Source organism: Narcine bancroftii, chromosome 6 (assembly GCF_036971445.1).
Source record: "Narcine bancroftii isolate sNarBan1 chromosome 6, sNarBan1.hap1, whole genome shotgun sequence".
In the NCBI taxonomy this organism is placed as follows: Eukaryota; Metazoa; Chordata; class Chondrichthyes; order Torpediniformes; family Narcinidae; genus Narcine; species Narcine bancroftii.
In genome coordinates, this window is record NC_091474.1 from 6,869,959 (window position 1) to 6,882,993 (window position 13,035).

At 40.3% G+C, this 13,035-nt stretch overlaps 1 protein-coding gene across 11 annotated transcripts in view; it reads right to left on the minus strand.

Annotated features, from left to right (window-relative positions):
• The window catches only part of prex1 (phosphatidylinositol-3,4,5-trisphosphate-dependent Rac exchange factor 1), a 240,372-nt gene that overhangs the window by 104,086 nt on the left and 123,251 nt on the right, over positions 1–13,035 (minus strand). For all 11 annotated transcript variants that reach the window (XM_069883777.1, XM_069883774.1, XM_069883780.1 and 8 more), the window contains 2 exons: positions 11,648–11,748; positions 4–107 (listed from right to left, as the gene is read on the minus strand). In XM_069883777.1, the coding sequence (XP_069739878.1) occupies positions 4–107; positions 11,648–11,748 (205 nt within the window). The remainder of the gene's footprint in view (positions 1–3; positions 108–11,647; positions 11,749–13,035) is intronic.

The following is a 13,035-nucleotide window of genomic DNA, read 5'->3' on the forward strand; positions in this document are numbered from 1 at the left end:
TACCTTCGATAAAATGTCTTCCATCTCACTTCTGGGTTTATAGGTTCCATCATCATACCGAAACCGATAGAGGACCTGCTCATTTTTGAAATGGTGCTTGTCTGAAACTGAGACAAAAATATGTCCAATAAGTGAGGATCAGAATACTGTTTTTGATCCATTAATCCCAAAATAATTTATACATTACAACTCTGATTATCCGAATTGGTCGGGACTGGGCCTATGTCGGATAAACCCTTCCTCCCACCCCACCCCCAAGAAAACATCCCAGCAGGCAACAGCAAATCACTTGTAACAGTATTTAAAACACAACAAACAACCAGGGAAGGCTTTTTAAGCATTAAAATAATGTTTAATTCTCACCAAAAAAAACTGGCCACTGCTGATCATCGATACCACCCCACTGAGGCCCCACTCATGCCGGGAGCCCAAGGTCCGCTGCTGCCAGCGCCAGGGGCCCAGTCAGTTTAGCTCCAAAATAAAATTTCAGATAAATAAGGATTTTGGATATCCTCGTTTATCCAAAATAAATTTTACATTTCAGGTAATCTGATTTCTGATAATCTGAGTTGTTCCATCATTGCACAATTCTCAATTGCCATATTACTAAAGCTGTCACATTTGGAAGTCTGCAATAATTTTGACAGCAAATTTCAGGAAGTTTTCAATTTGGATTTCAAGAAGAACAATAATGAAGCTTTATACTACTTCGGCAATTGTCGTACAAATAAATTAATGAAGCAAAGAGATGTGTTGGTAGATGTTACTGAGGCTTTTAGGAAGAACAAACCAAGCAGAGTTTAATTTCTGGAGGAACAGAATTAAAAGCAGAAGTTTGTTAAACTTTCATGGAAGCTTGGTTAAACCACATTTGGAACATTGTAAAGTTATGGTCAACATGCAAGGTGCAAAATATAGATAAACTGGAGGTGGTACAAAAAGGATTTTAAAAAAAGAGAAGTTCAAAACAAGAACTGACTCAGGCTAAGATTTTTCATTCTGGAAAACAGAAGACAAATGCTGAGAAGGACAATCAAAAATCAGTATTTCCATTTATGGTGGTCCATTAATCGAAGGTTAATACAGATAAATCCAATTGGAATTTGGGGATATCCTCAACATACACTCTCACCTGTCTTGCAGAACTTGTTTTCCACCCTGTACAACTTCTGTTCCTCCACTCACTTCCAATAAATTAGAATTGTAGAATGAGCCCTAGCTACCTGCTTTATCATTATTGATGTGGCACAGACCTTGTTCCAAATCTTCTCTTGTACTATTCTCCAATTATTTCTGCACCATGTTAATGCTGCCTCCTCCATCCATGTAAAACATGGATTTTACCACCTTCATGACCATCTTCCCTCTCAGTCTCCAATTAACTTGGACCATTTCCTTACACCCGCCTTCCTTTCTACGATCTCTCCCTACCCGTCTCAGGAAACAAACTATTCACTAACGTCAACCATGAACTCACCGACTGCACTGCTTCCCGGCTCATCTCTTGAAAGGATACCATCCTTTCTTCCTCCCTCAACTGCACAGGCTCTCCAAGATGAAACCCTCCATTGCACCATGTGAAAAATGTCCTCCTTTATCATGAAATGTGGCTTCTCTTCCTCTGTGGTTCCTGAAGCCCCCTTTCATTTCCTATTTCTCATACTTCTGCTTTCACACTCTGCTCTTCCTCTCTCCCTCAATAGGTCCCAATGACATATTTGACAACAGCACATGTAGCCTTTGTGTCCCACTTACCACCATCCAATCTCCGTCCTCACTTTCACCCTCCCCTCACCAGGCTCTATTTGCTTTACTTTCCCCCTTGTCTGCTTCCACCTACCAGTTGCTCATCTCTCAACTCCACCTCCCCCCCACCTCACATCTGCCCTTTACTTGCCCCTCTCAGTCCACTTTTCACCTACTGGCCCAGTCTCACCTCTTGGTAACATTGCCTGTAATTTTCAAGTTTTTAGATGTAGATATCGCTGATATCGCCTCCAACCGTGCATCTTGGCGCCTCACAGTTTGGCGGGCAGCAACCTCCTTTGAAGAAGACTGCAGAGCCCACCTCACTGACAAAAGGCAAAGGAGGAAAAACCCAACACCCAATCCCAACCAACCAATTTTCCCCTGCAACCGCTGCAACCGTGTCTGCCTGTCCCGCATCGGACTTGTCAGCCACCAACGAGCCTGCAGCTGACGTGGACATTTACCCCCTCCATAAATCTTCGTCCGCGAAGCCAAAGAGATGTAGATATAAGTCACGGTAACAGGCCATTTCGGCCCATAGGTTCATGCACTCAATTAATCTACACCCCTGGTACGTTTTGAATGGTGAAAGGAAACTGGAGCCCCCGTAGAAAACCAACACGGGAAGAACGTACAAGCCCCTTACAGACAGTGTGGGTGCTGTAAAGGCGTTGCGTGAACTGCTATGCTGACCATGCTATCTTCCCTCTTCTCTCGGTGCATGGCCTCAACCTGAAAGACTGGCATTTCCTTTCATCCCCACACACCCAACCACAGATGATGCTCAACCCAGAGTTCTGCTTACAATTTGTTTTTGCTCTCCATTCCAGCAAGTGCAGTCTCTTGTACCCTCAGGAAAACCTCTCAATTCCAAGAGGGATAGCAATGTTTTACACACTTCCCATGAGTAACTGAAGAGAAAAATCTGTACATGGGGAAAAAAATGGTGCTCCTGCCAGAACTGCTGTTAACTGATTCCAGGAGAGTGGGGAATGGGAGCACAGTGCTGCACCACAACATTAATCTGCCCAGCTGTGTCGCTGATAGCTCTGTTCAGGCTTTAAAATCACCCATTAGAGGAGCTGAGGCTTTTGTTTTAAACATCCTGTAATCACAATGTGATTCACAAGATGGCGGCACCTATGGTGGATAGCATACCATAAGCCTAACCCCAATTCAGACTCCTGGGGACTACCAGAAACAGGAAGATTTTGATTCAACAGGCCCTGTTGAGAAGAAGCCAGGGAGATAATCCTACAGGGAAGACTAGCGAGAGACTTGTAGTCGAAATACTCAAACCAGTCTGAAGTGGACTGGCTCATGGGAACCAAGTATTGGAACCAGAATTAGAGAGGGTGCTGAGGGCCAGAAGGGCTCCTGCAAGGTCTTGGCACTGAACGCTTCCATATTGGAAGTTTGGACCTGGGCCTCAGGTTGCCAATGGTTTGAACTGGAGTCTGGGCGCCTGCAGGCAATCTCTTACTGTTAAGGGTGCTGAGCAATTCTTATGGTGAATTCCATTATGGCGGGTAAAAGTAATGCAGACATAGATTGACAACCAAGCATATGGGAGCAATACCATCCTCCAGCCGGATGGTATTAACATAGACTTCTCCAGTTTCTGTTAAACACCATCCCCGCATCTTCATCCCTGTCTCCTTTTCCCCAGCTCTCTTCCCTCCCTTTTTTCTGTCTCACTTCAAGAGCCAAAATCCATTCTCGCCTCTCCTCTTATCAGATCCAATTAGCACTCTTCGGCTGCTGGTCTGGACCCCCCACCACCACATTCCAGTCTACATTCTTTATTCTGATTGCCTCCTTGTTATTTGCTTTTCTCTTGAAGAAAGGCTCAGGCCCAAAACATCAGTGTCTAGTTTCTTTGATCATTCAAGAATATGATTGCAGCGGGGCAGAAGCTGACCTTGTGCTGCTGAGTATTCGTCTTTAGGCTACTAATAAAAGAGGGCATGGACTGGGTGGTGGGGGTCTTTGAGGATAGAGGCTGTTTTCTTAAGGCACCATCTCTTGTAGATGTCCTCAATGGAGTGAACTCTGGGGCCTGTGATGTCGCAGGTTGAAGTAACAACCTTCTGGAGTTTTTTCCTTGTCCTGAGCACTTCCACATCAGACCATGATGCACCCAGATTGAATGCTCTCTACGGTACACTTGTAGAAGTTTGAGAGTCTTTGGTGATAACCCAAATCTCCTCACAAAGTATAGATGCTTGTGACCCTTCCTCATGATGGCATCGACATGGAGGCTCCAGGACAGATCCTCGGAGATGTTGACATGCAGGAATTTGAACATCTTGACTCTCTGCTAATTCCTCAATGAGGACTGGTTCATGTTCTCCCAATTTCTCCTGAAGTTCACAACCAATTCTTTGTTTTATCTAACGCTGAGTGCAAGGTTGTTATTGTGACACCATTCAATGAACTGATCCTTCTCCCTCATTTCCGTTTGTGATTCTGTCGACAACTGTGGTGCCATTGGTAAATTTATAGATAGCATTGGAATTGTGCCTGGCCACACAGTCATGGGTGAAAAGTGAGTAGAGCAGTGGGCTGAGCTTGCATCCTTGAGGTGTGTCTGTGTTGATCGTCAGTGAGGAGGAGATGTTGTTTCCAAATCTTATTGGCTGTGGTCTTCTGAAGAGGAGTCCTGTTGCAGAGGCCCAGAGTTTGGAGCTTGTTAACCAGCACTGAGGGAATTACGGTCCTGAAGGCTGAGCTGCAGTCAATGAAGTGCAGCTGCATTTGAGGTGAACCAGAGCTGAGTGGGGAGCCAGTGATATTTTGAAGTATCTTGAAGTATGGACTCAGCAGAAACTTTGGCCCTTGACAAAATACCAATTGCAATCCAGTTGATTTGTTTTATTTAAGCTTACTGAAAACATTTTTTGAAATGGAACACAAGACATTATTCAATACAATTATTGCCACATAGCTTTAAAGTACAATTCTGAATGTGGACTGAACTGAAATCAGAACACAACAGGACTAAATGGGTCATTTTCAATTTTGGAGGCTGTGATCAGTGGAATGCCATTGAGATCATTGTGAAGACTTGGTGGTTCACAATCTCGATCAGTGATTGAGATGAGGGGATCAGATGGAATGTATCCAAGTTTCCTGAAAACAAAAATAAAATCAAACGATGGCTCAGGCTGTGCAAAGGATGGACTAGTCAATGGGCATTGCGATTGAATTTTCAAAATTATGCAGGAATGTTTGTCAAAAGTCATTGAGAGAGAGAGAGCAGAGAAACAGCCCCAGGATCCACCAATCTTCACTGATTAGCCACCCATTTACTTTTATTCCATCTTAAATCATATCTTTATTCTCCCAATTTTGCCTTCTTTCTCAATTGCCATAATTCCTGTCCCTATTTCTTGAACCTTCTGCCTAAAGGAACACCTCTATCTCCTTTGACTGTACCCTTCATGCCGGGGGTGTAGGGGGAATTGGGCTATGATTGTGTTGTATGTCTAAATTAAAAGGTCTCAAGAACCAGTCTGAAATCCTGACAATTCGACAAACTACAAGTTGTTTTTATATTAAGAGATTGAAATGGATTAGTGTTTCAAATACCACAATGTCCTTGTACACAAATCACTCCAACTCAACATTGTAGTATAGCAAGTAATTAAGTTGTCAAATGGTGCCTTAGTCTTAATTTCAAAGAGTATTCAAATTCAGAAACATATTTTCAATTATCAGTGCCTTCTGAGATCACATCTAGAATGTGTTGGGTCTGATCCACCTACTGAAAGTCTGAGATATTTGCGCAGTGATGGTTCACCAAAATAATTTCTGCTGATAAAAAGGCTGCTCATTGTGCAAGGAGAGATTACATACGCAGGATCCATCTGCTCAAAAAAATCAAGTGGAGATCTCAATGAAGCAGACAGAATTTTAATGGGCTCAACAGAGATGACATTCAGACCTGGCTTGTGATATCTGGAACCTGAGATCAAAGTTCCTCTGACAGTGAGCCACGAAGACAAGTCTTTTGAGTTGTAACCATTCAATGAATCTATTCACAACAGAGACGGAGGAACTCCTTCACTCAGAGTCCAATAAATCTGCAGAATTTCTTTTCCCCAAGCAGCAGTGAAGATTTAGGTGCCTAGTATATTCAAGACACAAATCAAAAGAATTTTTGATGTAAACTAAATATTGCTCTCAAGGTAAAAGATGAACCATTACCTCATTGAATGAAGGAGTGAGCATGAGGGGCTGAGTGTTCTACTCCTGCTCTTTGCATCTTATGTTCCCATGGTCACAAATGAGAACACTCATGGTGGGTAGCGACACCTGGTCCACATTTGGTCATTCATTGTTAAATGCCCAGTAACATTGGTGGCTGACAATGACCATCTCTTCCAGAAAACATCCAACACCCTTGGAATCAAGTTTCCTATTTACATATGGTCTGTTTCCACTGACAGAAAACTGCACTAACCACTTAAATATGGCAGTTAAAAAGCAGACAGAGGGTTGGTATGAAGTAACTTACAACTTGCGTTTCACCCCACAAAGTTTTGTCACACCCACAAGTTGTCTAGACCACAAAGAAATTCTCTATTTATCTAATAGAATTTATCTAAATTCTCAGATAAGTATCATCCAAATGCAGGCAGCACAACATCCTGTCCTAAGCAGCCTTTCCAAGCACAAACTCATTCAAAAGATAAATTCAGATCTAAATGCAAATGTTCACTTTGGCAGCTATGTTTATTTTGCAGTTAACATAATTCTGTTATTTTCTCCTAGAAATGAAGTCTAATTTCATTACATTTCAATGGATTCTACTATTGCTGCCAATCCATGACTTTTTATCCCAGCAAAGCCATTAATAATTCATTACTATTTTGTAACATGAACTTGGAGTTCTTGTCCTTTCATTCCACTGCTGAAGGAACCCAATATCAGGAGACAAGTGTGTAATAATTCAGAACATTTGGAAAGTAGCCAGGTAAAAGATACAACTAGCAGATCTTTGAAGGATCTCTTCTCTCCATTGAAGTCAGCTCTAATTTAACCTGGAAGCCAATACCTGATCAAAGGTAATCCCATGTGGACCAATAATCACCAATTTCACCAGTTGTAGGATTTTAACTTCAAGTTCAGTAGTCCTTCCGTCACAAAGGTAAACAATAACCCACATGCAATTCTTTTTTGGTAATGTAGCTTGCAGTTTCTGTAGAATGAAGGTTTAAACTAATGTAGAAAAAGAGTAAAACTCAGAGAGTAGATTTAGAAAGATAAATCATTAAATTTGGCTGCATAGGGCATAGATTCAGCACAAAATCCTGGAAATTAAGGCAATATGGTGATATGGGAATTTGGCCCTGTGCCATGATGGAAATATGACAAAGATGGGCAGCAATGCCCACTGGAGATTAAAATTTAATTTGACTGTTAACATTTGGAAGAATGGGCTTCACAGGGAACAGTACGTGGTCTTGTGCAATACCAGATACATTTGAACAGCTATTCTGAAATGTGGTACCCATAATGTCAATGGTGCAAGAACTGAACGTGGATTTTTCACGTCTTAGACGACATGTGAGTATTAATAGATTTGTTCAATTGGCAGAAAAATGCCAGATTATATTTAAAGTGCAAGATCCTGCATTTGGAAATGTTAAAATATGGTGGCAACCATGGGAAGAAAAAAGATGAAGAGATCTGGGAGAGCAAGGCTGCAGATCCTTAAGGGTCAATTAGATTTGGTTTCTTCCCACCAGTGCTTTTCAGTAAATGAAGTAAATGTTTTAGTCCATAAGATATAGGAGCAGAAATAGGCCATTCAGCCAATCAGTAAGCTCCACCATTCTGTCATAAGCTGATCTATTCTCTCACTCAGCCCCACTCCCCATAACCTTTGATACCCTGAATAAGACCATAACTTCCCCATAATTTATGATACCCTGACTGCATGAGTCTTCACCGTGGAAGACATTAGCAGTGTGCCAAATGTCCAACGGTATCAGAGAAAGAAAGTGAGTGCAGATACTATTTCAAGGGAGAAGGTGCTTTGAAAATGGAATAGTCAAATTGTGGATAAGTCTCCCAGACCAGATAGATTGCACCCACTAGTTCTGAAAGAAGTAGCTAAAGAGCTTGTGGAGGCACTGGCAATGGTCTTTCAGGAATCGATAGATGGTCCCGGAGGACTGCAGAATCACAAATGTCACCACACTACTCAAGAAGGGAGGGAGGCAGCAGAAAGGAAATTATAGACCGGTTAGCCTGACATCAGGAGTTAGGAGGATGTTGGAGTTCATTGTTAACGATGAGCTTATGCAGTACTTGGAAGCATATGACAAGGACAAAGCCAGCAGGATTTCCTTCAGGGAAAATTTTGCTTGACAAACTCATTGGAATTCGTTGAAGAAGTGACACACAGACTGGATAAAGGAGATGCAATGGACGTTGTGTATTTCGATTTTCAGAATGCCTTTTACAAGATATCACACGAGGCTACTTATGGTATCACAAGAAATATACAAGCGGTTCAAGCATTGGCAGAAAGCAGAGATGGAATACAATGGTTGGCTGCCAGTTGCTTGTGGTGTTCCACAGGGATTGGTGTTGGGACTGCTTCTTATTACCTTGTGTATTAATGAATTGGATTCGGGAATTTGTGGCCAAGTTTGCAGATGATACAAAGGAAGGTGAAGGAGCAGGTAGTGTTGAGGGAAATGGGGAGGCTGCAAAAGGACTTGAAAGATTAGGAGAAGTAGCAAATGAAATACAATGTCACAAAGTATATGGTTGTGCACTTTGGTGGAAGAATTAAACAGGCAGATTATTTTCTAATTGGTGAAGGTGGCAAATGCTATGCTCGCATTCATTTAAAAGGGAATAGAACACAAGAGTTAGGATGTGATATTGAGTCTTAACAAAGGCACTGGTGAGACTTCATTTGGACTACTCTAAGCCATTTTGGGATCTTCATTTAACTCAGAGTGTGCAGACATTAGAGGGTTCAGACGAAGTTCATTATGATGATTCTGGGAATGTATGACTGCTCTTGGCCAATATCCGGTGTAATTTAGGAGGAGGGGGATCTCTGAAATATTTTGTGTGTTGAAAAGAGTGTAGAAAGGTTGTTTCGCATGGCAGGAGAGAAAAAGACATGTGGGGCACAACTTCAGGATTGGAGGGTGATGAATCTGTGGAATTTGTTACTTTAGGCAGATATGGAGCCCAAGTTATTGGGTGCTATTTCAGAAGAAATTGATAGATTCTTGATTAGCCAGGCCATCAAAGGTTATGGGGGAAAGGCAGGCAGTGGGGTTGTGTGGGAAAATAGATCAGCTCATGATTGAATAGCAGGCAGACTCAGTGGGCTGAATTGCCTATTTCTGCTCCTATGTCATATATCGTAAGTTCAGTATGATCAGGGTAGAACTGTTTTGCCCCAAATCAACCACAGCTAGAGAATTATACTGTTCATCACACCATAATAAAGATATAATGATATTATAGTCGGGAGAAGAATTTCACAAGAACATTGTCTGGCCTCAAAATTACAGTGATGGAAAGATTCATTACAATAACTTGGCTTATTTATGGAACAAAGATTAAAATTAAGGGTTTCAAATTACAAGAGATGTAAAGAAGGTAGACAACAAACAATAATTTTCTTTGGCAAAGGGATCAACTCAGTAGAAAGATTAGAGGGTATTTGAAAGTGGGTTGGGGGGGTGAAGGTGGAAATCACTACTGAATTATGACAGAAGAGACAGACATGGTGTTTCAAATAGCAGCTGATGAGATATGACCACCATATCCCAAGAGCTGCAAGTGGGAGTAACCTAGCAAGTTCAATTTTTGATGGGTGTAATCTGAATGGGCCTGCACAATTCACATATGTTTTCTACAGCAGACTGTAGCATATAGAAGACATTATCATTCAAAGAAAACCTCCCACTGTAACTAAGCTCTTTTCATGGGTAATCAGATCTGTCATATTGGGGACAAATCATTGCTGTTAACTTAAAAAACTGATCAAACATATTCAGCAGAAACCCAAATATTGCCAAACATTATGTGACAGCAAAATACCTTTTCTGTAACATGCGTAATTTTAATAAATTCTAGTCGATTTGAGCCAATCCTAAAATGGTAAATAACCCTATCAGTTAGCACGGTGAAAGCAATTGTTAAATTGTGTCATGAAATAAAAATCAGTAAACCATCCTCAAAATCTAAAGTATTTTTATCTTGCATGAGATGGACCTCTTTTCTCCTGTTGCCTTGTCAAAAAAAAATCAAGATAAATATGGTACTAAAGAATATATGAGCTGAACAGCAAATAGTTTGAGACTGAGAATTTTATATGCTGAACTCCTTCTCCAACACTTAAGCAACACCTTAACTGTGCCAGTGATTGGGACCGAATTTGGGTACGAATCCCACGCTGTCTCTAAGGAGTTTGTAGGTTTTCTCCATGTCTGCAGGAGCTCCAGTTTCCTCCCATCATTCAAATCATAACTGGGCTGTAGGTTAATGGGGTGTAAATTGGACAGCATGGACTCATGGGCCAAATGGCCTGTTACCGTGCTCCATGTCTAATTTTTTTTTTAATTAATTGTTCATATTTCAAATTTGCCCTCTGTTTCCAAAATACCCTTCCCAAGCCCATCTAATCAAAAGGAATTAGAAAGTCATGGTTCAAAAAGACCAGCACAAAAGTCCTTTATACCAGTGTAATTTTGAAGCTGTCTTAGCACAAACAGATCATTTCAAAAATATCTCCCAGGTAGATGCAGAAGATCCCTTGGCAGAGAGCAGAGCTGTCATTGTTGATGTCCCTCAGACAATATTTCTGAACAAGTCTGTCTGGTCATGACAATGGACCACCTTGCTGTTGACAAGTTTTCTCAGCCCAAGCTTACAATTCATTTTTCAACACCACAACAGTGACTACGTTACACAAGTATTTCATTAGTGATAGAGCCCTGTTGGACATCCTGATTTTGTGAAAAGTGTTGTTTCAAACTCTTATCTTGAAATTCTCTTTCAACTCATCTTGCAATCATTTCAAATTGGAATCTGCAATTCCTGTTTCCAACATGGGTCTCCACCAAATCTTGATCAGTATTATTTCAACATTTAAAGTAGAAAACATCTCTTCAATGGTTATCATCTGGATTAGCAAACAAGATATTTTATGGATACCATGACAAATTGGGGCTCTGTTTGGGAAATCCTCAGCATTGCTTGATGAAGCAAGTTTTGTTTTTCATTCTTCACAATACTGCTTGTGAAATATCCAAATGCATTCTGCTGCTCAGAAACTCCTAAAAATATTCGATGCGCCAATCTAAAATCACTCTCAACTCTGCGATTATTGTCTATTAGGTGATATTTCGAAATCACTGTAAAATAAAGACAGGTAGGGCAGAGAAAAAAAAGTGTACGGGCAAAAAATCAAATTAATTCTACAACAGGACAGCAAATCGCCATAATGCTCCAGATCTTGCTATGTTTCTGGTCAATAAATTATATACACAATATGCAAGTCATACTGCACTGAGATAAATAGTATTCTGGTTGGTCCTGCAATTCAACTATTAAAAAAGAGCACAAGATATATATTCCATAAGACATTGCACCTTCGTGAAAATGATCATGTGACAATATAATGAGCGGTTTTGACATATTATCAAGAACATGATTTCAAACAAAATGTGTTTCATAATTAAGTGAATCTGAAACCAGATGTTAATAAGCTTCACCTTGGGTAAATTTCTCTTCACACCAATTGCCAGAAAATGCATTAATTCATTCAAGATGGCTGATTTCCTGGTTCAGAGCAAGAAAGAAGAAAGTGCAGCTTTCCTTTCCAGTGCCCGTCTTCAGATTGCATGAATATACTCACCATGATGAATAATGCCATTCTCAAGCAAAGCTTGACCCAGATTCACTCCTTCCTCAGCTTTACTGATCTCCCCGATTTCCATCAGCCAGGAAACAAACTCACTGGAAACAGAAAATTAAACATATTTCAGTTGGTATTAACCACAAAACAAATCATTGTCTCCTGCATTTGAATGAGAAAAAGTCCAATTTGCATTGTTTATTAAAAAATCCAAAACTTCAGCCTGAATCTTGATCTGATGTAATCTAGCGCAGAAAAAAACTTTCAGAAACCTCACAGTATTATCATAACAAAAGCTTATAAACTAATTTGAAGTTATTTCTATCAATTATAGGATGAAGTCCAGATTGTAGAATGAAGTCAGATTGTAACACGCAACTCTTCAAAGAAAATATGCTCAAAATATCCCACAGCGGGTTGCTGTCAGTATAAAGTGAGATTTTTGTTTTAAGCTGCTTGCTCATTTCCTGATTCTAGATGTCTATCTAAAGTACATAAATCCAAAAGAGTTACCTTGGCACAACTCACAAGATCCAACAAGTACCTAATTCTCAAATCCGGCTTCTTCGAAATTGAATTTGGCCTGTAGCCAGACTGCAGCCTTTTCAAAAGCCAGAAATTTCAGATTTTCATTCACTCAAGCCAACGAGTAACCAACAAGAATTCTAAGCAGACCTAAACTTGATGTACAAACAATTCAAGCTGTCATGTATAATGCTTCATGAAATATCCTTTCAGTTCTGTTGCAATTAATACAGACGAGGTGAAGACATTTAAGCTTAAAATGAGAGTTGGTCTTCAACACCAGCACTTCACAAAGAAGATCTTGTCACTGTTGAAATGAAACCCAGGATATAAAGCTGAGGCAAACATCAAAACATGATCATCTCTGCATGGCTGTATTGTTTACTACACCTGTGTTACTTCTGGAAGGAGAAGTATTCACCTGTGTGGATGCCCCTTATTAAAAGGCCATAAATTAATTACGATGTAAGAGTACTAACCACTTAATTTGATTCGTTTATATTAGCAGCATAACTTTTTGCAAAGTCTTTTCACATTTTCTCTGAGAGAATTAATTGCACGAAGGATTTTAACAATTTCAGACAGGAAAATACACACAGAAATCACCTAATTTAAAAGTTCCTGCAAAATAATTAGATCACCGTTGGTGCAGTTCCAAGTGTATTTTCAACTAGAGCTTGCTATCTTCAGTGACAAAACACAAGGGATCTTTCATACATTGAATTCAAAACTGTTGGCAGGAAGCTATCTGTGCAACATGTACTTTTCAGAGCCGTTACTGAAAACAAACTGCAGCATGCAGCAGAATACTTGCATTCAAATGAAAATTGAATTTATGATGCCAATAATTTCTCATTTTAGAA